Genomic DNA, 26,518 nt, shown 5'->3' with positions numbered 1-26,518 from the left:
ACTGTGTTTGACCCCCTTTCGCCTTCAGAACTGCCTTAATTCTACGTGGCATTGATTCAACAAGGTGCTGAAAGCATTCTTTAGAAATGTTGGCCCATATTGATAGGATAGCATCTTGCAGTTGATGGAGATTTGTGGGATGCACATCCAGGGCACGAAGCTCCCGTTCCACCACATCCCAAAGATGCTCTATTGGGTTGAGATCTGGTGACTGTGGGGGCCATTTTAGTACAGTGAACTCATTGTCATGTTCAAGAAACCAATTTGAAATGATTCGAGCTTTGTGACATGGTGCATTATCCTGCTGGAAGTAGCCATCAGAGGATGGGTACATGGTGGTCATAAGGGATGGACATGGTCAGAAACAATGCTCAGGTAGGCCGTGGCATTTAAACGATACCCAATTGGCACTAAGGGGCCTAAAGTGTGCCAAAAAAACACCCCCCACACCATTACACCACCACCACCAGCCTGCACAGTGGTAACAAGGTATGATGGATCCATGTTCTCATTCTGTTTACGCCAAATTCTGACTCTACCATCTGAATGTCTCAATAGAAATCGAGACTCATCAGACCAGGCAACATTTTTCCAGTCTTCAACTGTCCAATTTTGGTGAGCTCGTGCAAATTGTAGCCTCTTTTTCCTATTTGTAGTGGAGATGAGTGGTACCCGGTGGGGTCTTCTGCTGTTGTAGCCCATCCGCCTCAAGGTTGTGCGTGTTGTGGCTTCACAAATGCTTTGCTGCATACCTCGGTTGTAACGAGTGGTTATTTCAGTCAAAGTTGCTCTTCTATCAGCTTGAATCAGTCGGCCCATTCTCCTCTGACCTCTAGCATCAACAAGGCATTTTCGCCCACAGGACTGCCGCATACTGGATGTTTTTACCTTTTCACACCATTCTTTGTAAACCCTAGAAATGGTTGTGCGTGAAAATCCCAGTAACTGAGCAGATTGCGAAATACTCAGACCGGCCCGTCTGGCACCAACAACCATGCCACGCTCAAAATTGCTTAAATCACCTTTCTTTCCCATTCTGACATTCAGTTTGGAGTTCAGGAGATTGTCTTGACCAGGACCACACCCCTAAATGCATTGAAGCAACTGCCATGTGATTGGTTGATTAGATAATTGCATTAATGAGAAATTGAACAGGTGTTCCTAATAATCCTTTAGGTGAGTGTATATTAGACATATTTCTTATTTTTAGGAAATAAAATATAACTTTCTTAAGGTATAAATAATGACTTTATTACACAGAGGTTTAGAAACAAAAGCAGACATGGATTGAAATCGATCCTTTTTTTTTTATTTAATAACTGAAAACATTTTAAAAACAGTGATGTGTAAGACGTGCAGCCAAGCTGGGAATGAACAAGCACCTTTTCATAATACATAAAGCTTGACCTGCCATTATGATGCGACAAACAAAGACACAAAATACCAGATGCTGAATTTTCTTTTTTTTTGAATAGCTATAGAAATAGACTACAAATTCTTGCAGAATGACCCTAAAATAGGGATGAAAATGGTCTTGAATGATATGATGTAGAAAATTATTAACATCATTAAAAGTCAGAACAAAACGATGTATCTGTAAACACTATTTTAAGACCTTGATCCAGCCTGCGAACTTATGCTTGCCTGTTAAGACACAACTACAGAGAAAATAATTAATAAGTGATCAATCTAATCTACAGTATGCATGCACAGGGACAAGCTTGACCCAATGAAAGAGTCACTATTCTTCAAACAAACCAACCGTGGCCCTTTTGAACCACAAAACATCTGCGACCAACATCTGCAAAGTCTTAATACTTTAGCCACAGTGATTAAGATCCATGCCAGATTTTCAGTGTTTCACCGCCGAGAGAATCTGCAGCTATGGTAACGTGTAAGTTAAGCAGGGCTTCAATATTTGCATTGACCTTAAAGTAAAACCAGTGATGGAGGTCATTCAGATTCCCCCTAATAGTGTCTTATTGTTCCCTTTTTTAAAAAACTGTGTGGAGGAATCTAAAAACAAAAATACAGTAACCAACTATGTCTCTTGATAAATATAACTCAAAAAGCATTAGTAGGATATTTACAAAATATTGCTTCGGTGATATAACTCTTAATAAAAACTTGAATTTCTAATGCATAAACATTCTAGCAACTTAAAGGAATATCAAGGGTTCAAGACACAGCACATGCATGTTAAAATGCACAGTTTGGAAAGTATAGCCATGGTTAATTTAGCCTATTATAGTCATCAATGTTCATATAAAGCCGCGTAACCCTCTCACTTTTCACTCAATATGCGCGAGGATACTTCAAACTACTATTATAAGTGCATTACTGTAAATGGGAATTTTGCTTGTTTACAAACTGAGGGATGAGTCAAAATGATCTGTGGTAATATGCAGCGAGCCACAGATGCATCCAATAGTGCTGAACTCGTATTGAACCCGAAACATTCCTTTAAAAGTCACTTTTGAGCTCAGAGTCATTTAGTCTCTGTATTATAAGTGTCGTTTGGGGTGTGTGTGTGTGTCAGTGCATGTTGTGTTGCTGTGTTTAAAGATCACCATCTTTGGGTGACGAGTTTTCCAACAGAGTCCTGGACTCCCCTCTCCTCCCATCTGTCCATTTGTGGAAAGCTTTTGGTGTTGTTCATCCCTCCATCTTTCCTGTTTGGCAGAGCGGTGCTCCATGGTTCCAGCTGTGTAGAAAAACAATCAAAAGGTGCCGTTGTTATTATAATAAATGTGTGTTTATGCAGTGTAAAGAGCTTAACATTTCGCCTTTTTGTTTGTCCAACCAATGTATTTATGCAATTTACTTTACATTACTTTTAACCCTATAAATCCTGCTGGATCATATTTGATACGCAAATTTCTAAGGCCTCTAAATTATCAACATGATCCAAAATTAGCTTTGATAATTGATTATTTGAAAATTGATAATTCATACGTTTTAGCAAGTAAAATACATTTTAGTTTAATTTGAAAAGTTTTTTTTTTGCAATTCAAGCTTTACTGATTTTTATAAAGTAAACATAGAAATAACTATTATATTGCAAGTAATATTTCAATGTGAACATTTACTAGACTGAAGCGACTTATGGTTATCAATATATCATATTTTAAAATCAAACATGATCCATCAGGCTTTTGAGGAAGGTTTATTTGTTCATCTCTCAATCATCATTGTATTGCATTGTATGTTTTGCCCCAAAATAAAAACTACAGAGCTGTAATCATAAAACTAAGCACTTAACTCTTTCCCCAGAAAATATTATACTTTTGCCCATATAAATAAATGCACCAAATGTCATATTTTGCTCAGTTTGGGCCTCTGTTCTGAGTGTGAGCTCTGTGTTAACCTATATCATATTATGAGCAACAAAATCCTGATGTTTTCAAATATGATACTCGCACATGAAAACTTTTTAGATATATTTTTTATATTTATTTTAAAGGTTCAACAAACTGTTCCATTTCAAACATCGTGATATTTCAGACTATATTATGCCATATGCCAGGCTTTTTTCATATCCTAAAATAACCCATGTTTCCCAGACAGGCGTCTCACCGGAGCGCTTCACGCAGTGCAGCAGAGACCCTCCCCACGGGCCGTCCGGTACACCGGGGAGACGCAGACGCGGGCTCTGGAGGGCACGTGGGTGAGGGTGGTGGACAGCCGGTTGGGTGGTAAATACAGGGTGGAGTGCTGGCTCTGACCTCGCTCCCATGTGACCCAGTAACCGCGCAGGCCGTCGAAACTCCCCTTCCACCGGAGCTGCACTGACTCATTGCCCACTGTGGTCAGCTGCAGATCCGAGAGAGCTGGCAACACTGACAGAAAGAGGGAGAAAGGTCAAGCTTCCCGTTTCTTGCTGGGAATCAAAGCGAGGTGAGCGGATGTGGGAAGGATAATAGCAGGAAAGAGGAATTCCAACACTACTCCAGATGCTCCTAATGATTTTAAGGAATAAACTTTTTTAATTAACTTATAACTACAATAAGGGTGTGTTCAGTTTGGTTTTCTTGGTTCTTTTAAAGGCACACTATGCAAGATTTGTAACCTTAAAGGGACAATGTGTAGTTTTTTAGGTATTTTATTATCTAAAATCAATATTTTTATTCTTAAATATATGTCCTCAATGGTGTACAAATACCTCTGCCAATGATCTGACTTATCCTCGTAAACGAAGAATTTATTATCTTTAGATACATGGGACGGGTAGGTCCACGGAGGCTTCCATGTAGTTCCGCCATCTTGAAAAACTATAATAGCAGAGAGGGACAAAAAGTACTAGGCCAACGCGTTTCCACAACGCGTTTTCGTTCAGAGCCAGCGTCACGTGACTGAAGCCATCAGAAGCGGAGGAGCAGAGCAGTTGAGAGGCGCTTGTCACTGCCCCGGCAAGTTTAAAAGGCTGCACTGTACGGTTAGTCACAGGATAAGGAGTCCTCATCATCGAAAAAGTCCAAAGTAGACCGTAAAAACGAAACGTGACCGGAGATTACAAAAAACAAGGGTTAATGTCGGGATAGCTTTTTCCAGGTGGAAAGAGCTAATGCAGGAGAAAGCTTTCAAAAGAGACGCTGAAGTGTCCTGCTTTCTGCTCGACAGGTAAGTCAATGTTACGGCCTTAATTACAAGCTTTTTTTCATTGCTTGGTTGTGTACTTTATTATATAGACAGACAGTATAACACTGTTTTAACACTATTAAAAGACATCCTGTCATAGCTTTATGGTACGTAACGGCTACCGTAGATGCAACACGCATTTGAAAAAGCGAGGCGCTGGAGAGCATTATTCGTTTGAATGCAAAATACAATTTCACCACTAGATGGGAGAAATTCCTACACATTGTCCCTTTAATATAACAGCTTCGAAATAATTTCGATGGTAAACAAACTCGTAGTAGGGCGAATTATCCCAATAGCAAAGCGGGGGGGGGGGGACGCCGCTGGCAAAACCAGCAATGCAAGTTTGAGAGGTGGCGTCCCGACAAATCTCGCGAAAATCACGACTTGCTTTACGGCACGACGTCAGATACATCAACAACATATGAAGCAGCCTCTATGGAAGACACTAGCACGCATTTCAGACGTGAATCATGGCAGAGTCAACGAAGAAAACGAAGAAAGCGCGGTCGGAAGAGTGCAGAGATGGCTCTGCGTGACAGTAACATTAAATATAAGTACTCCAAAGCAACTCTAGGGGTCGCTGTTTGACAAAAACGGAAACTGCATAGTGTGCCTTTAAGTCCGGATCAAAAAAGTCCTGATACATTTAGTCCTGATTTGCTTAGCATTCACGGAAAGCTAGCGGAACTTGTCGAACATCCGAAACAGTGGTGTGTACCGTACCGGGCTAAACCTCTTTTCTTTCTGATGTACTTTTTTGGATGCTGTTATAAGATCAAATGTCTATGAATTCAAACAAGTATTATTAGAATAACCTTTTTGTAAGCTAAAAATAGAAATGGCTAACAAGTGTCAAACTAGCAGTCAAGCTAGCTCACATGAGATGAAAACATGGTTGGTGATACTGGGACGGTTGTAATGCCCCATTAGAACTGTCCCAGTATCACAAACCAAGTGTCATTTATATTTTAAAAACTAATCAAGCTAAAAAAAAAAAACTGCATAGTTTCCCTTTAATGTGCAAATTAAAAGTAAAATGTCATCAAATCACATTTTAAGGTAATTATCTTTTTTTATATAAAAAAATTATTCATAATTCATTTTAAGTATGGAAAAAAGGTAATCATTACTTAAAAACATGAAATGAATAGTCACAATAAAATGACTGATAAATAATATTTTTTCAATTTGAGTAGGCCTATATGATGGATTCATTATGTATATTTTAGACATGTTACGACCGGTTGTAACAGAGGAGAGACTGTATTAAAATCAATTTTGCAACATAAAACCACTTAAATACATTGTCTCAGCAGTTGACAGATTGAAGTTTATAATATAACAAATTGGTTATTCCAGTATAAATGTTTTTTGATGTATTGCTAAAAATGGCAAAAAGTGTTACAACTGTCCCTGGTCTCCCCCTACACTTATAAAGGCGTGCATAAGAGATGGGTTGGTCCTTACCCTCCTGTGTACAGGCTTTAACCGACATGGCTCTCTCTTTGCCGTTGGACTGCCTCGCGCTCACGGTGACCAGGAACTGTGTGTCGGGCTGGAGGTCGGTCAGGACCGTGGAGCTCTGGGTGTTACTGACGCGGGTGACCCGGAGCTGGCCTGAAGGAAGAGCTGAATACTCCACCTGATAGTCCTGGATGAGGTGAGGGAGCAGTGGAGCCCAGCTCACACGCACACTCCTGCTGCTCGACTCCGACACACTCACTGTGGAGAGGGTCTGCACCTCTGGCTGAGGATTCGCTGGAGGATGATGGGGAGACATTTCAAAGATCAAGTTCACTTTTTGTCCCTTAAAAATATATTGAGGGCTCTTTTGTGTCGCTTAACGTGTGTAAAGACAACAAGAAACTGTTCACATCCCATTTTACTTTTCAAAAGGTAACGTTTTTTGTATGAAGACAATGGGGGGATAATATGCACCCATTTTTAGTTCATGTTGAATTTAACAGTGAATATGCCTTACTTTTGAGTTTGTTTTTCAGAATTTCACAGTGATTCTCAATTCTCATTATTGTAATAGAGCCAAAATTGCATTTAAATATTAAATGATTCATATTAAATTAATAAAAATATTAATAAAATACGAACATTACATTATTATTATTATTAATACATTTTGTTCATAAAAAAAATATTACATTTAATTAATTAAATCTAATTATTGATAAAATATTAATAATAATTAATATTATTGTTATTATTAGCATTAATTAAACATTAAAGACACAATGAAAAAAGTACTGGCCATAAAAAGCATTCTTAGTCAGTATAATTTCTTATTTTTTTATATGTAGTATTATTATTATATTATTCATTATATTATTTAATGTAAAGTCAATGGTATTTAATGCTAATAATTATAATAACAATAATCATAATTATTTTTAATAATAATAATACTACATTTAAAATTCATATTTAATTAATGATATCAAATTAATGCTATTGATAATATTACTAATAACAACAATAATAATATATTTTATGTTCATATTTAATTAATGATTATTATTATTTTAAGCATGAATTAAACATTAAAGACACAACGACCAAAGAGTAATGGTCATAAAAATCATTCTCTGTATTCTAAGTATAATTACTTATTTTTTTTAGGGCTGTCAAAAGATTAATCGCGATTAATCGCATCCAAAATAAAAGTTTGTGTTTACATAATATATGTGTGTGTACTGTGTATAATTATTTTGTATATATCAATACACACACATGCTTGTATATATTTAAGAAAAATGTGTAATTTATATATAAACAAATTTATATTTATATATAATATAAATTATATATAAATATATACAGTATATGTATGCAAATATTTCTTTAATATATACATGCATGTGTGTGTATTTATATATACAAAATAATTATACACAGTACACACACATATATTATGTAAACACAAACTTTTATTTTGGATGCGATTAATCGCGATTAATCTTTTGACAGCCCTAATTTTTTTATATTTGTCATTATTATCGTTGTTGTTGTTATTAATATTAAATGTTAAGTTAATGGTATTTAATTCTAATAGTTATAATAACAATAATCATAATTATTATCATTATTAATACATTTAATATTCATATTTAATTAATAATTAATACATTAATACATTAATTAAATGTAATTAATAATATTACTAATAGCAGTAATAATTAATAAAATAATAGCAGTAATAAAATAATTTTTTCTTCTTCTTTTGGATGTGATGAAATATGATCTGGATATATATATATATATGTATTGACAGGCTTTATGAGATTCACACACTTCAGTTTGAATGATGATTAATCAGCATATTGAGCACCTGTCTGTGTAGTAAAGGTGGCTTGAAGCGAGTTCAGGAACTCCAGGTTGGCCTTCGGTGTGAGTGTGACTTTGTATGTAGTGTCAGGACGCAGGTCGATCAGCTGAGCCGAGCTGGCATCTCCAGGCCGGGTGATCCTCTGAAACGGACCCAAACCAGTGCCAGGACTGGTGCCCGGACCTCCAGCTCCTCCGGTCTGCCCTGTTCGGATGGGACCAAACTGGATATCATAGTAGCCAGTACCAGCCAGCACAGGCCTCCACTCCAACTGAGCTGAATTAGCAGTGACCGACTTCACCTGCAGCCTCTCGGCCCGGATAATCTCTGCGTTTGATCAGAGACAAAGACAAATCAAACATGGCATAAGTTAAATCATGTACTCTAGTCACTAAATCCATGCCTAGGGCAATTTCTAACAGGATAAAACCCCACCTGGTCTGAAGTATAGCGTGCAATCAATACGTTTGTTTATGTAAGTGTCTGGAAGTTGCACATGTGTAACGCCTTATATATGTGCGAAGGAATGGCCACTAATAATAGCTGTGTCTAGCGCTCCGGGGGGGGGGGGGGGGCGAAAAGGACAAAATCATTTCTGTATAAATAGCCCTCATCTCTCATTACAGTGTCTGCCGGTTTCTGTCCCCGTTTCCTCCTGGCACTTCTTATCTGTGAGCCGTCTCAAGCTATTTGTGTCGGAGTTGACTGGCATTCGAGATTCCTTCGGCACACTGGGGCGGACATCACACACACATCAGATCACTCTCCCTATTTAGAGAACACTCTCATATACTGTTACTCTGGGTGAAATATGAAATCATGGTCTACAGAGTTTCATAAAGTGTCAAGAATTTTGTGTTTTTTATTTGAATAATTCTCTTTAACTCTTTCCCCGCCGTTGACAGAATTTTCCAGCAATCCATGTTTTCACTGTTATACCGTAGGGGGCGCTATCACGCATCTTCTGAAAGAGCACTGAATCTCCTGATCAAAACACAGGCCAAGAAGAAGCAGAAACAAGCCATATCAAATGTAAGCAGATGCATATGCAAAATAACGCGTTCATCAAACATTAAACAGCATATAAATCAAAACTGTCTAATGTTACTGAATGAAACATTGATAAAATGGGGAAAAAACGAATGTATGAAACTATAGAATAAAATGTTTTTTTTCTTTTTTTTCTGTTCTTTCTTTTGATATATTGCATGTCCAGATATTCATACAACAACTAGCAACTTTTTTTTAAAGATGCTAGTGGGGAAAGAACTAAAATGATAATTTTGTCCTCATTTAGTCAACCTAATTTTGTTCCAAACTTGTATGAATTTCTACAAGTAAGATTTTTTTATGGTTTTAAATGAAATTTAAGAACTACTGAAAAAGTAAAAAAATCATAGTCATAATCGCAGTCATAATTATGGACTACTTTTATGGTATTTCTGTAGTTTTTATTAGGGAGGGAGGGAGGGGGGGGGGGATCAAACAAACCATTTCACTTTTGAGTTTGAAATTTTTATGATATAATTTTTTTCTTTTCTTCCATTAAATAGAAATTTTCAGCAATAATTCATAGTTCTCATTAGATTTTTGTTATTGTAATATAGTTACAATTAAATTTTAATATTACAAAAATATATTACATATTGAATGTGTAATAATTATTATTATTATTAATAATGCGAAAAAGTTTTTTTCCCCTTTTTGGAGCTTGACAGTCCATGTGTGGTCAATATTTGCTTTTGTAATATGGAATAAATGTATTCAACAGAATAACAAAAGTCAGATTTGGAATGAAATGAGGGTGAGTATGTGATAGATGTGATGTATGTATTTGCCATGGACTAATGCAGTTTTTGAGATATTTCGATGAAACGCACCAATAATTGCATTCCTCAAGTCTTCACTGATGATGTTGATATCGTCGATGTCCACAAAGAACAGGTGCTCCTCTGTGGGTGGACTTGTGACCTCTCTCAGCACCTGGTAGTTCCCGTGACCAGTGGAAACCACCAGTACAGCCACCCCTTCTTCTCGCAGCCTCGCCATCGGTTCCCGTACCTCGCCGGGATCCACTCCATCCGTGAGCCAAACCAGAACCCTGGGAAGATCCGGTCTGGCACCTCCCGGGACACCCTGTTTCAAAACCTGGTTGCTAGCCATCAGAAGAGCATCCACCGTGTTGGTGTCGCCCTTCAGCTGCTTAGTCCTCTCCAGGGCCGCCTGCAGGCCTCGCTGGGAGCGGTAGGCGTCAAAGCCGAACTCGAGATGGGGCTCCGTCCCGACCTGCAGCAGTCCCATCCTCACCTGATCCGGCCCCAGCGAGAACGGCAGCACGAGCTCTGACAGAAAGTCCACCATACGGGAGAACTCGTAGGAGGACACGCTACCAGAGGAGTCCAGGAGAAACAGGACGTCGCCCTCGCAGCAGTTCAAAACTGTAGGTGAAAAACAACAGTAGACATTTAAGTAAATGATTCATGGTTCAACATCTCAAGACGGGGGGGTGATGAGTGTTTATTTAGGACATACTGAAGCAGCACTGAAACACTCCAGACTTTTCAAGGCATGAGGAGAAGGAGTTTGTGTGTGTATAGTCAAGCTACTATGGTCGTATATTATCTGCCCGTTTTATTGTCCGCCGGCTGTAAATCGTCCAGTTGGTTAAAAACGAGTAAAAACACATTTCTCTTCAACAAGCCACATGATTTTTAGATATCATTTACCACAAACGAGCCCCACAAAGTTTAATATTTAAAGGGATAGTTCACCCTGTTCTGTAATCATTTACTCATCCTCATGTTGTTCCAAACCTGCACGAATGAACACAAAAGAGGATTTTGGAAAGAATGATTAAGTCTTAGGGTTTTGGACCGCATTGACCTTTCGTGGGAAATAAGGTTTATTTTTGGGTGAACTAAGGTTAGGGGTTATAGTCTTGTAGGGAAGCACAATTAATTAGATTAATTGAAATGTATTTATTTATTTGTTTAAAAATTAAAAAAAATCAGCAATAAATTCATAGTTTTCATTCAAGTTAAAATTATATTTTAATATATATAAATTTTTTTATTTAATATTAAATGTATTATTTTTTATATACATTATTAAAAAATATTAATACTTTTTCAATATTATTATTATTATCATCATTATTATTATTGATCATGTTTTTTTTTGGTCCTTTTTGGAGCTTGACAGGCCATGGTCAACATTTGCTTTCGCATTATGGAAAAGATCATCATCAACTTCTAAACAACAGAAGAAAAAGTCATACTGGTTTGTAAGGAAATGTGGGTTAGTATGCAAAAATCAGTTTTTGAAATATTTATGTGAATATTGAATTAAAGCAGTAATATGTCTTATTTGTTAGTAATATTTACTAAATAAAAATGTCTTAAATAGTAAGATTTTGTAGTAGTGGTAGAAATAAGTAATACTATTAATAAAGTTAATAATAATAATTTTGTATTATCATTATTTTAGCTATATTGATATAAAATCACAAAATTGTATGGCAAATTGTGCAGCCCTACAAACAAGCACAACATTTTACTCGCAATTCGATAATTTTCCTAAATCATGCAGCTCTCGGAAGTATTATAAGTGCACAGCTTCAGATGTTTACTATGGAAGTAGACAAAAGATTTTAAACTCATTAAATGTTTATAGCGAACACAATAAAACGAGGAGAAACTCTGAGAAAGAGCCAAACGAAGATAAGTGTGAAACCGAGTGAGGAAATTAGTCATTTGCGAAAGCAAGTTGGCTGGAACGGTAGATTCTTAAAATAAGGATAAGAAAACAGTAGTATGTATTAGGATAAGGAAGAACTGGGGGCTTCACAATATTTAAAGAGATGGAACATTTGATTTGGCCTTTGCAGGAATTTCCTGGCAGAGGAGCCCTTAACCTGGAGCAGCTTGATAAACATAAACAGATGGGGGAAGAACAGCCCTGCTACTGGATGTTACAACCGGACTGACGGGCATGCATGGAGAACAAGGGGGGAGGTGAGAATTGGCTGTTCCATATGAAGTAAAAGAAGGAATGTAGTGGCTATTCCCTGAAGAGGAAGAAAGAGTGTGTGCAGAAAAGAGCGAGTGGGCGAGAGATGAATGCTGCCAAGCGTTCGCCACCTAAGACACTCCAAAGTCGCCAACCTGCCAAGTCCTGTGAGAGGATCTGGAGGCGAATTCTATAAGAGAATCTTGCAAATCGCTTTCTTTGTAGCCCATTTTTTGTGATGAAGAAGGTCAGTTTCACAAGTGGAACCAATGAATTCTACTAACATCTAAAATTGTCATAAAAAGTTCGATAGTTTTCTTCCGCTTTGCTAAGAGAGAAGAGCCTATCGGGTCACTTGAACCTATAAGTGTTACCATTACCAGACGGATTGGAACCAGGGTGCGGTGGCATACAGACACGGCTGGAGTCAAAAGCAAAATGCTCAAGGCTCTTCCTAAATTACTCTCTGTGAGTCACTGTTGGTGTGTCTATAGTTTTGTTCAGGCAGGCATCAAAATAATTGTTTTATTTTTGTGGCAATCAGATTCAAATGAGTAGTTTACCCTTGAAACTCTATTCGTGTTCTGACTGGTTGTTTCAGTCCAACCACAGTCAATCGACCCCTCGGCTAGGGGTGTAACAATATATCGTGTCACAATATATCGCAATGCAAAAATGCAACAATGAGTATCGTGGATAGAGACAATATGTATTGTGTGTAGTTCACCCAAAATTAAAATGACCGTGTGAGAAAAAAATGTAAGTTTACAGAGTTTTAGTGTCAGTAAACTGTTCAAATAATGTTGAATATAATGTATAATAATGCAATAGGGGAATATTTGTGGGTCCTGATAATGACTGACATTATATTTAAATATGTCTGGTCAGTGACAGAGTTCAAGCATGTTCTTCTAAAATAATCCTGTAATTTCAGTTTCAGAATCATGAATATTTTTATTCTAGTGTCACCATTGTCCTGTGCATTGGGTTTCCAGCACCAAGTCCAAGCTTTGCTATTACTTTCCACCCTCAATGCAATACTAAAATTTCGCATTTTAATCAACAGTACATTTTTTGTTAACCTTTTACCATACGTCTTGGAGTATCGCAATAATATCGTATCGTGAGTTCAGTATCGTGATATATATATACACTCACCTAAAGGATTATTAGGAACACCTGTTCAATTTCTCATTAATGCAATTATCTAATCAACCAATCACATGGCAGTTGCTTCAATGCATTTAGGGGTGTGGTCCTGGTCAAGACAATCTCCTGAACTCCAAACTGAATGTCAGAATGGGAAAGAAAGGTGATTTAAGCAATTTTGAGCGTGGCATGGTTGTTGGTGCCAGACGGGCCGGTCTGAGTATTTCACAATCTGCTCAGTTACTGGGATTTTCACGCACAACCATTTCTAGGGTTTACAAAGAATGGTGTGAAAAGGGAAAAACATCCAGTATGCGGCAGTCCTGTGGGCGAAAATGCCTTGTTGATGCTAGAGGTCAGAGGAGAATGGGCCGACTGATTCAAGCTGATAGAAGAGCAACTTTGACTGAAATAACCACTCGTTACAACCGAGGTATGCAGCAAAGCATTTGTGAAGCCACAACACGCACAACCTTGAGGCGGATGGGCTACAACAGCAGAAGACCCCACCGGGTACCACTCATCTCCACTACAAATAGGAAAAAGAGGCTACAATTTGCACGAGCTCACCAAAATTGGACAGTTGAAGACTGGAAAAATGTTGCCTGGTCTGATGAGTCTCGATTTCTGTTGAGACATTCAGATGGTAGAGTCAGAATTTGGCGTAAACAGAATGAGAACATGGATCCATCATGCCTTGTTACCATTGTGCAGGCTGGTGGTGGTGGTGTAATGGTGTGGGGGATGTTTTCTTGGCACACTTTAGGCCCCTTAGTGCCAATTGGGCATCGTTTAAATGCCACGGCCTACCTGAGCATTGTTTCTGACCATGTCCATCCCTTTATGACCACCATGTACCCATCCTCTGATGGCTACTTCCACCAGGATAATGCACCATGTCACAAAGCTCGAATCATTTCAAATTGGTTTCTTGAACATGACAATGAGTTCACTGTACTAAAATGGCCCCCACAGTCACCAGATCTCAACCCAATAGAGCATCTTTGGGATGTGGTGGAACGGGAGCTTCGTGCCCTGGATGTGCATCCCACAAATCTCCATCAACTGCAAGATGCTATCCTATCAATATGGGCCAACATTTCTAAAGAATGTTTTCAGCACCTTGTTGAATCAATGCCACGTAGAATTAAGGCAGTTCTGAAGGCGAAAGGGGGTCAAACACAGTATTAGTACGGTGTTCCTAATAATCCTTTAGGTGAGTGTATAATCGTGACTTGTGGGTATCGTTACACCCCTAAAATCGACTCATCCAAACGAACACACTAAGGGTACTTTCACACTAGGTTCGATTGCCTGGTCTGAACCCGAGATCGATTGCTCCCCTGCCCCCGGCTAGAACTGTGTTCAGATTATATTATTTGGGTCCGATTTGGGTGTTTACCCCATTACTTAGTAACGACGGCGCAGGAGAAGTTGGGAAAATGCATAGCAGTGCCTCACTTTTATATTTTTACACACTTTTACACACCAAAAGTGCTAGTGTCAAAGCACCAGAACTCCGTGCCCTCCGCCTCCCCAGCACCACCTGCCTAGATCTGCTACGGGGGTCTAAACCACATATGCTGTTTGAAATCTGATTAAAGTCCAAAATGTTATGACATCAGCATGCTAAGAGTTCAGCTGTTCGAATTGAGCTGTGTTTGAATACGATAGTTTTTTCTCTCATATAGTGAACAGTGTGACATTCACTAGTGAGTCAGCAAGTTGGAAACAATACATGCATGAATTACTCTGTTGCTTATCTTTCATCAAGCGTTTCATGAGTGCAGTGGGATGTCATGATAGACATCAACAGAGGCAAAGTGTACACAATACCCCTATTTTCTGGCATTTATTTGGTTTCGTGAAAGCGGTCGATAGCCTAACATTAGTGAGTGACAGGAAGAATCCTTTAATTCGCACGCCTCACTCAATGTGCATGTCAGTGATGTGTTGACAAGAAGTTATTTCTGTTCTATTCACACTGCAAATACTCCCTGTCAGTTATAAGTCCTGAAAATGTAAGGGAGTGACATCGATTATAGAATTTTTTTGTCAATCCAAATTGTGAATGAAATATAACTGTATTTAACACAGCAAAATATGAGAAGATAACCAGACCACAGTCCAGGGAGAAAATGCTTTAATTCAATCAATTTCTTTTCTTTAACGTGAATCACTTAAACTTGGACCATGTGTTGAAAGAAAAGAATCCCCTAACACGATGTGTGAAGGAAAATGCTTTTACACACATGTTTCTCTTCTAGCTCTCATGTTTGTAATGTATGTCTGCTGGTGCTCCATCAGTCATGTTTAACAGAAAGTAATCCTCTGTAATGAAATAAAAGTATCTCCAGATTTCTTCTTTCAGTCACGTTATTGTTTAAAACGCTTTGAGATCTTGATGAATTAACCAAGAATAAAATGGTTACACTTTATTTTAAGGTGTCCTTGTTACAGTGTAATTATACATTTACCGTAAGTACTGAGTAAGATTAATAAACTATGTGTACTTACTATAGGGTTATGGTTAGGACTAGGTTTGTTGTAGGGTTAGTTGCATGTAATCATGCATAATTTATAGTTATTACTATAGTAACTACATGTAATATGTAAAAAGGACACTGTAAAATAAAGTGTTGCCTAGAATGCCCAGGTTAACGCTAACTCTGAGCAGTGGTCAGTGATTTACATTAGAAATTAGTATTATAGCACTCAAACTCAATGCATGTTTGTTCTGGAGAATGGGACTATTAAAGAAATAGTTAACACTTAAGGTTATATATGTTAACAGCAGTTAATGCAATAATAACTAACATGAAATTTCTTTTTGCTCTTGTGTGTTGCAAAATAAAAGATTATCTGCTCTTCTGAATCGGGTACTGAGTGATGTCTCACCTTGATCGGGTACTGACCCACATGACTCACCTGTCCTGACTCCTGAATCAGATGAATCACCTGTCCTAAAGCATGACTCACTCAAATCAAATACTGACTTCTGAATTGACCAATGTGCTTCATCGTATGGAGAACAATAATAATTTACCTAAATTACCTACAGAGTCTTGAACTAGACGTTAATCAGGTACTGAAAGCTGATTTAACCACTATAATCCACTAACATAGCCTACTGAGTCATACAGGACACCTTATCGTTCTGGTTTTGATCCGAATGAAATGCTTGACTCAAATGACTCGACTGAATCAGGCACCGAGTTTAGAATTAGCACATAAGACTCAAATAAAGTGTGTACCGCGTCCTGTGGATTAAAGAATACGATATCTCATACTTGAGCTCCGAATTAAAACATGACTGAAACGACTCACCTGAATCAGGTACCGAGTCCTGAGCGTAACCAGCCCACAGAAACACGCTGATCAAAACACACGTGAGCACTTTTCTGACCTCCATGGTTGACTTTTATGTCAAAATTATAGTCAATGCTGCACGTTTTAACGCGTCTACATCGCCTAGCACAATTTCTATTCGATTTATATGTCTAAAATCCTCACGGTTCACTTTAAAAGTCTCATTCAATGCAGGCAGTCACCAGAACTGCAATAAAATGTGCAGCTGCAGCACCTGCGCGACTAGGCTACTCTACATTCGCGTCGAGATCGGAACAAACACGAAACGTTCTGCCCTGCCATAAACTGCTCAGTGTGGATCAAAAGCAGTTTCGGATTAAAAGCCTCTCTCTCTCATGGCTACTGAATGCAGCATGTTCCTCCCGCCCTCGGTGAACTGCGCACTCCTCCTCTAGTACTTTAGACGGGTCCCAGCGTTACCATCTTGAACCTGTGCCCGGTTTCTGGTCCTTCTGATCTTTATGTCACAGTTATTTTCTTGCTAGGGAATGGTCATATAATATGTATCATTATGGGTAACTAGAACTGGCCACTTGAGAGTTCAGTTGTTGATAGTTCAGTAGAGCCTTTTACTGTAGTTGGCACTATAATGTATATGGTCCCATGACACAATTTTTTCTTTACACATATATAGTGATGAAATGCGTTTTGGTCATGCATTTGGATATAGGCTTAAATATAGGCCTAATTATAATGCATCATAATATAATATCATTTGCAATAAATAAATATGAATATTTGATTAAAGAAATACAGTAAAAACAGTAATATTGTGAAATATTATTACAATTTGAAATAATTGTTTTCTATTTTAATATATTGTAAAAATGTAATTTATTCCCGCGATCAAAGCTCAATTTTCAGCATCATTACTCCAGACTTCAGTGTCACATGATCCTTCAGAAATCATGCTAATATTATGATTTGCTGCTCAAGAAAAAAATCTGATTATTATCAATGTTGAAAACGTACATTTTTGATAAATAGAAAGTTCATAAGAGCCGCATTTATTTGAAATATAAATCTTTTGTAACATTTGAAGTCTTTGCTGTCACATTAATTAATGCATCTTTGTCGAATAAGGACAAAATAGCTGAAAATTCATCTTTGCATCTGAGGAATAAGTTATATTTTATAGAAAACACTTATTTTAAATTGAAATCATATTTTACAATCGTGTTTTCAGAGTATTTTTCAAAGAAATTCTGCCTTCTTGAGGATAGTGCATTAACTAAAAAGATATTTAACAATGCATGCTTCAACTGATATTTTCAGTTTCTTTCTGGAAGATATGCAGATGGTGAAGTGTTTGTTATCTTGATAATAACGTACTTGTGAACAGGGTTTCATTTTATTGTGTTTGCCTTACAGGTACACACTTCCAGACGCACCTAATAATAGACACACACGTGAGTCACTTCAATCTGAGGAGATGAGATAAAGTCTTATATAGAGTAAGGAAGTAGTAAAGACCACTTTCGACCGAACATTGTATTGGACCACATGCAGAAAATTTCGTATACAGTGTAAAAAGATCCCTTAAGCCGAGTTCACCATTACACACCTACTAAGCAAACAGATATGATATGACGTTTGCGGCGCTGAATTTACATTCAGTAACTTAACCGCAATTCTTCCTTTGAACTATCCCTGGGCAAACCCTGTGGAGAGTTCAAAACCTCTGCAGAGATTGTAAAATGAATGACTGGATATTGCAATTCATATACAAACGTAATCGTGCAACACAGTGTCGGGACAGTGTTGTGCATGGCACCCAACCAGTACAGACACGCACCCTCATAAGACTGTCATCATTTGTACACTGTCCAGTCTTTGAATCGTTCAAAAAATCAGGTGCACCTGGAAAAATGTTGCTCTGGAAGGAAAAATGTTGCTCTGGAATGTGTGCATACAGCTTTTTGTATTGACTTGCAAAGCAAGTTGTCCGGATACTCTGTTATTCTCATCGAAGGTGAGGTAATATCATTCCAGAGAGTGTCGAGAGTGGAAATAAAGTGGGAGGAGAGTGATTTGAATATCAAATAGCGCTGCAGAGCAGATTTTAATCAAGGACCAAGTCAAAAAGCTTGGACTTTCCACTTGAGGTGTGTTGAATTTCAAGAGCGCTTCATGAAAACACAAATAGGTGTCTGAGTTCTCAGCCAAAATGGCTAATGGCTGTTCAAGTGAGCATTGTCCTGGGAACTGCATGGTCACATGATCTCACTATAGGGCTTTTATTAACTGGATTGAGTCATTGGATGTGAGTGGGAATGAGGGAAGGGTACAGGCATGGCTCTCAGAGCTCCTCTGAGACGGCTCAGTTTTCTTAATGTGGACCAACATGTGTTGCTTTGAATGCCGGTTTGCTGCTGTCTCTATCAGGCTTTACTAACAAGAATTTAATGACTAAAAAGACCAAGCTGGTTGGTTGAGTAGATACTGTTAGTTTCAGCATGGCTATGGTGCGTCACCAGCTGGAAGAGTTGGAGTCTTGCAGAGATGTTGCTGCAAGAACGAGGGGAAGTTATTTAGATTAAAGATTATGAGGCACATGGATTTAAAATAAATAATCATGATGTGCACGGATAGATCATTTATAATAAATACTGCAATAATAAAAAAAATAAGAATTGTCCATTTTGATTTCATGGCGACTTTAAGACCGGAACGCTTCAATAAACTCACCATTTTCTTATTTTCTTTATTTAAAATGAAAACTGACAAGCTGGTTCTGGATCTGGAGGGTTTGTTATTGACTTGCATGAATCAGGCACAATCGAATTCACTCTGGTTTAAGCCGGGCTCTTCAGTGGTGAAGTGTACTGTAACCGTAAACCGTTCCCTCGGAAAGAGTATGTAATTGTGGATAATACTAGTTTTCTTTTTGGTGAATCAAAATCTGCCATTTCAGTTTTGTGCACAACATGCGCTCTCAGCTGTCAGACCCAGGGTCCTATTTTAAGGATCTAAGCGCATGGTCTAAAGCGCACGGCGCAAGCGCACTTAGGACGTGTCCGAATCCACTTTTGCTAGTGGTGCACCCGTTGCATGGTCTAAAAGGGTCGTCCCTATTCTCTTAATGAGTAATGGGTGTGTTTTGGGCGTAACGTGCAAAAAAACAATCAGAGTCTCATGTCCCGTTCCCTTTAAAAGCCAGTTGCACTAGCGCCACGGCAGATTCGCTATTTACCTGCCGGAATTTGCAAGCGGAAAAACTGAGCGCTTCTCCAGAGAGGAAACGGATCTACAGGACAAAGTGTACGTGCGTTTTGGACCCGCCTATAGGCGCATATTACTAATGCGCTCTTTAAATATCAAAAACAATACTACTCAGTTGGTATATTTCAGTTGCCTCAAAATATCAACGCGCCAACAATGCGCCCGAACACACTTTGTTTTCAGACCAGCAACCCCCATGGGCGCAAATGCATTTGCTATTAAACAACGTGGCGCAGGACGTGAAAATGATAACTGCGTCGGGCTGAAACTTGCAAAAAAACACTTGCGTCGCGCCTGGTGTGTATGATAGGGCCCAAAGTCTTCAAGTCGAAAGCAGCACCGTTATCGCAGGCCTGTGAACAAACAAAGCTGTTATCTGTTATCTGATTTCTGTTATCTGTGCGCAGAAATGCAGGCACGGCAAGTTGAGATCCGATAATCAGAAGCACTCGGCACAAGGAGCCCGTGAGGCCCGCGTTCACTAATGACAACCAGACAGAAGACATAAATGATCACCTTTCACGCGAAAGCTAAAAATACTGTGGGAGCGCAGAGGGGTTTCCCACGCATCCCGTATTTGTGAAGAGCTGCCTTCCTGACTCTAAGTGTGTGTCTTCAGTACCTGCGTCACTTTAACTTCCCTCTTTGTGGTCTGAATGACCTGACTTCCATTCCCTGCCATGCTCAAGGTTTGTCACGAGGGTTTGTTTGTGCACTACATGTTTTTTATGGCTTCCCATATGGGCCCCATGTGTAGGTATGTGTCTCCGCCTGTACATGGCTGGTAATCTGTGTTTGTTTTCCACCATGTACATGTCATTGCATGTTTTGTATCTATAGCAAGCAGTAGGCAATCATGGGCGTTATAGAGGTAATGCTGTTTTTCCATCCCTATAAGTTTCAGGGAAAAAGCAGCGGTTTCATCACAATTTCAGCACTCAGAGTTTCCCAATTTTATAGCGCCAACACCCACTTTACAACTTTTCCATGCAGCGCTCCCACACCGCATCTCCCTGCCAGCTGTACCGCTGCATCTCAAGAAATCAATCCATCACATCCATCGCAACAATCATGACACTGCAGCTACTAACCCGGGAACGAGAGTCCCTCATGTATTTACAGCATTCCTAAAAGCGTGGAAAGAAATCCTCAGTGGAAGAGGAATTTCCACACAAAAAAACAGCTATTATATCCATGACAAATACAATGAGGCCCTTGTGTCCTCATCTGGTGTCTGCTGAAGGATCCTTTATTAGAGCGTGTTTGTGCTAGAACTGATCGTTTTGAATGGAAACCACATAATGTCTGGGGTTAAAACTAGTAAAGCGCAAGTGATCTTTTTCATTCAGCTCGGATTTAGTCATCCGTTCGTGTGAGTAAGTGTGGATAAAGGGCACTGCATGGGCGGACTTAATGTCAATGGGTGACAGCTTAATTTCCCATGAGAAGCAGCAACAGAGACTGCATGCATTGAAGTCAAAGGAGAGTATCGATCCAGACGGATGTTTGTAAATGCACGCACATGCAGAGGGATTATGGTGTCAGCTTAATAATGTTTTCTGTTAAAATACTTTCTTGGTTCAGTATCATTTAAGCTTTGTCGACAGCATTTGAGGCATAATGTTGGTTAGCACACACAAATCTAAAAAAACAACAACATTTAAATAACAAATAATAATAATGAAAACAATAAAATAAAAATAAAAATGATTTTTTTAAAGAAATTATACCTTCACACTCTGGTTTTGTGATTTATCTTTTGTTTGTTTGTTTAGTGTTTTATTTTACTTTATTAGTTTATGGTTTATTTTATTAGTTTAGTTTAGTTATTTTATTTAGTTTAGTTGTTTTATAATTTTATTTTATTTAGTTGCCTATATTTTATTTTATTAGTTTAGTTTATTATTTATTTTATTTTATTTTATTAGTTTAGTTTAGATATTTTATTTAGTTTAGTTGTTTTATTATTTTATTTGATTTAGTATGTTTTATTTTATTAGTTTAGTTTATTATTTATTTATTTTATTAGTTTATTTTATTATTTAGTTTATTTTATTAGTTTAGTTTAGTTATTTTATTTAGTTTAGTTGTTTTATTATTTTATTTTGTATATTTTATTTTATTATTTTATTTTTTATTTTATTTAGTTTAGTTGTTTTATTATTTTATTTAGTATATTTTATTTTATTAGTTTATTTTTTATTTTATTTAGTTTAGATATTTTATTTAGTTTAGTTGTTTTATTATTTTATTTTATTTAGTATATTTTATTTTATTAGTTTAGTTTATTATTTATTTTATTTTATTTTATTAGTTTAGTTTATTATTTATTTTATTAGTTTAGTTTAGTTTAGATATTTTATTTAGTTTAGTTATTTTATTCTTTTATTTTATTAGTTTAGTTTTTTAATTATTTTATTTTATTAGTTTAGTTTAGTTTAGTTATTTTATTTAGTTTAGTTGTTTTATTCTTTTATTTTATTTAGTATATTTTATTTTATTAGTTTAGTTTATTATTTATTTTATTTTATTAGTTTAGTTTATTATTTATTTTATTTTATTAGTTTAGTTTAGTTTAGTTATTTTATTTAGTTTAGTTGTTTTATTATTTTATTTTATTTAGTATATTTTATTTTATTAGTTTAGTTTATTATTTATTTTATTAGCTTAGTTTAAAGTTGTAAAATTGTAGATAACTTTACACAGCAAAGGTTAGTAGCAGTTTTGTATGCTAAAAAAATGATCAAAATTAATAAATAAAAAATATCTGCCAAAGGAGTCGGAAAAAAACAACTTAATTTAAAGGGAAAATCAGATCTTTTTTCTTGGTTTAAGCATAAACTCACTTAAAATAGATATTTTTCAGCATACAAGACAAGTCATTTTGCTTGAAAATAAAATTTTTATGCAGTGTAACTTTGAATATTCCTTTTCTCTGATCAAATTTTAGACAAAAATGAAAAAATTGTTGACGTATAGTCAGAGTTATTGACATATAGCTATAAAACTAATATGACTAGCAGCTCGACTAATATGGTCTTGGAAGAATTTGATGAGAAATGTTTGAGGTCGTATTGAGATCCATGTTTTATTGTAGACTGAAATCTCTGCACATTCGAGCACAGTTTGAGACAAAGATGAGACAAACAACAGAGTCTTTTTACCCAAAGAAGCAAAAGTCTCCACTGATCTATAGGAGAAAATATTAAAGAAACCTGTTTTTGCACTGCTTTGCATTCCTCCATTTCCCCCAAGTCATCGTTAGTTCCTCATGCGTTTCAATGCATTTAAGCATTTTCCCGTGTTGGCCCGCAGTCTTATACAGCTGCGGTTTTCTTTTACATCTCTCTTTAGACATACCCTGACCTACTCTTCCACTCCCACCCCCATCATTCCCAAAAGACTGTCCAGCTGCCCTTTCCATAGAATCACACACAAAAGTCTCTTTCTGCACGTGCGTAAGAAGGCCAGACAGGCCTTGTGTGTCGGTACAAGGCCGGTGGTTGTTTCGAGAGCATGTTTGTGTGCTGCGAATGATCTTTTTGAGTTTGTTTACCTTATCCAACTGAGCGGATGTCAAGAGGGTGTATTCAGTTTATATTGCCTTTGATTGGGCGCCAAATTCCCCAAGAATCCCCCTGTTTCTGTGAGGCCTGTCTCGACAGATTCGCCTGCGGATGTACTGAAAACACACACTTACTGTAGAACAATGCTTGCTAAGACAGATCTTTATAAGTGTGTGTGTGTGTGTGTGTGTGTCTGCTCTGTTATCTCTCGACAGATGTGGGGAGCTCTTGATGACAGCAAACCTTTAGCTTTGAACAAACAGCTTTAGCACCTGAGCTCGGTTAAACGAGTCTCTTGTCGGCTGATGGGAATGAGATGGAGAAGGTGGGGAGCTGTGAATCGCTAAACCACAGTCTGTCTATCTAAACTGATATATCTGAATATCTGAGAAAAGAAAAGAATCTCAGTCAACAAACATAAGCTCAACTAAACATAGATGCTAAAGTGAGCCAATAAGATAAGATGCTACAGATAATAGAGATGCATAACAAATAACTAGACATTTGACAAGAAACCAGAAAGGGTTTAATTATTATTTACTTTTACTATTTATTTATTTATTTATTTATTTAACGTCATAAAACAATACGCTTGTATTTATTTATAATTTGTTCAGTTTAATATAATAAAACAATATAAATATTTTATGTTAAATAAAAAAATAAGTATCTATTATAGATAGAATACAATAATAATAATAATTATTATTATTATTTAAAAGTAATGTAATCCTTTTTTTTACAATATTTACAATTTAATAATAATATTAATAATTATGTATCATTATTATTATGTAATAGTGGTATGAAAATAATTGTATTATAATAAATTATTATTACTATAATATTAAGTATAATAATAATTATTATTGTTTTTAAATATATTTAATAGATAATAATTAAAAATATATTGCACTGTAAAATTAAATATGTCATCATAATTGTATTATTAAATATATAACAATTATTATTATTATCATTCAAATGTAATAAAATATAATATATTTAATAGATGTTAATAATAATCATCAATAATAATAATAATAATATTATAGTAATAATAATTTATTATAATATAAAGTATAATATAATAAATATTATTATTGTTTTTAAATATATTTAATAGATAATAATTAAAAATATATTGCACTGTAAAATTAAATATGTCATCATAATTGTATTATTAAATATATAACAATTATTATCATAATAATAATGTATTATTATCATTATTTAATTGTGGTATAATAATAATATGAATAATTACATTTTGTATTGTTATAATAATATTAAATTATTCATAATAATGATAATTTAGTATAATATTAAGTGTAATAATAATAATAAAATGAGTAGTTATTATTATTATTGTTATTATTATTATTATTTAAAAGTATTAATAAGAATATTGTATTGTGATATGAAATATATAATTACAACAATAACAAGTATTATTGTTATTATTATATTATTAGTATTATTATGTCATTTATTCAAATGAACATCTATATTTTGTCCACGGCTACTGTTTTTAAATTAAGGGAACTTTGTGAATCTCTCTCTGTGGATCTTCTGTTCCTGTGTGTGGTGAATGCTGGAATATATGCTCAGATGGTTTTACATTAAAGGAAAATGGAAAGAATGACATGCTGTGCTCTGTATCTCTCTCAGGCAGGTTGCATACAAACCTCTCAAGTGGAAATGGAGAAAGAAGTACAAATAAAGACGTCTGTAACACACATGTATAAACAGGAAGTTTAGACCTCAAACACACGGGTAAGATTCTTCACTGCATTTGTTTATGAATGACGGAGCGGGGTTTGCATTACTGTAACGCTGACGGCTAGTTCTTCCTCTCTCTCTTCTCCTCTTGACCTCGTAACCTCTGTAAAGAGACGGTACCAGGCAGAGAGAGAGAGAGAGAGAGAGAGAGAGAGAAATACAGACATGACACACACATTCTCTTGTTCCGAATGTCAGTTACATGTTGTGAAAGGAATTTAAATAGACATGAGTCTGTGTACAGACTTGTGAAGCTGTAAAGGCATGTTCATATTTAGCCGATGCTCCTATTGAGATTGTTAATCACATACCAAGATATGCTTTTTTGGTTTTTGGAAAATTATGTAATCATGCATTTCACAAACTGTTCTCCTGGATCATCCCAAGTATGGGCTTTTAGTGGAAATAGCAACAAGACACAGCAGCTCACAGACTTTATATAACAACAGGAGCCGTCAAGATCGTAATGCAAAGGATAACAATCAGAATGAATCTAAAAATACCAGTAGGTGTCAAAAAGTGAGCTATTGCTTGCAATGCGAATTATGTAACTCAGACAAATTGCTATAATCAATCAGAGACGGGTAATTACTGATACAATTATATATTCAGGGATGATTGTGTCATTACATACACATACACTACCAGTCAAAAGTTTTGGATTGGATTTATGTTTTTGAAAGAAGTCTCTTCTGCTCACCAAGGCTGCATTTATTTGGTTAAAAATACAGTAAATACAGTAATATTGTGAAATATTATTACAATTTAAAACAGCTGTTTTCAATGTGAATATATTGTAAAGTGTAATTTATTCCTGTGATCAAAGCTGCATTTTCAGCATCATTACTCCAGTCTTCAGTGTCACATGATCCTTCAGAAATCATTCTGATATGATGATTTGATGCTCAAGTTTCATTATTATCAGTGTTGTAAACAGTTATTTACATTTTTATTTCAGGATTATTTGATGAATAGAAAGTTCAAAAGAACAGCATTTATATGTAATAGAAAGATTTTGTAACATTAAACACTAACGTTCAAATGTTTGGGGTCAGTACAAATTTATTTTATTTTTTTGGGCAAAATAAATAAAATAAATTAATACTTTTATTCATCAAGGATTTATTAAATTGATCAAAAGTTACAGTAAAGACATTTATAATGTTACAATATATTCTATTTCAAATAAATGCAGGTCTTTTGAACTTTCAATTCATCAAAGAATCCTGATTTTTTTTTTTTTTTTTTTTTTTACACAACTGTTTTCAACATTGATAATAATAATAAATGTTTTTTGAGCATCAAATCATCATATTAGAATGATTTTTGAAGGATCATGATCAGCTTTGATCACAGAAATACATTATATTTTAAAATATATTAAAATAGAAAACAGTTATTTTAAATAGTCATAATATTTAACAATATTAAAATAATAATAATA

At 36.1% G+C, this 26,518-nt stretch overlaps 1 protein-coding gene across 1 annotated transcript; it reads right to left on the bottom strand.

Moving 5' to 3' along the window:
• Positions 1-1,232: 1,232 nt before the first annotated feature.
• vwa1 (von Willebrand factor A domain containing 1) lies at positions 1,233-16,839 on the bottom strand. Its single transcript, XM_084429213.1, has 6 exons — positions 16,463-16,839; positions 9,859-10,416; positions 7,982-8,305; positions 6,109-6,399; positions 3,577-3,839; positions 1,233-2,704 (listed from the first exon to the last, which is right to left on the bottom strand). The coding sequence occupies exons 1-5, from the start codon at positions 16,545-16,547 to the stop codon at positions 3,586-3,588; spliced, it is 1,512 nt and encodes a 503-aa protein (XP_084285339.1). The 5' UTR covers positions 16,548-16,839; the 3' UTR covers positions 1,233-2,704; positions 3,577-3,585.
• Between the last annotated feature and the right edge of the window lie 9,679 nt (positions 16,840-26,518).

Source organism: Rutilus rutilus (assembly GCF_951802725.1).
Source record: "Rutilus rutilus genome assembly, chromosome: 13".
NCBI classification, from domain to species: Eukaryota; Metazoa; Chordata; class Actinopteri; order Cypriniformes; family Leuciscidae; genus Rutilus; species Rutilus rutilus.
The sequence above is the reverse complement of the archived record's forward strand: the minus strand, read 5'-3'. Positions and strand labels throughout refer to the sequence as shown.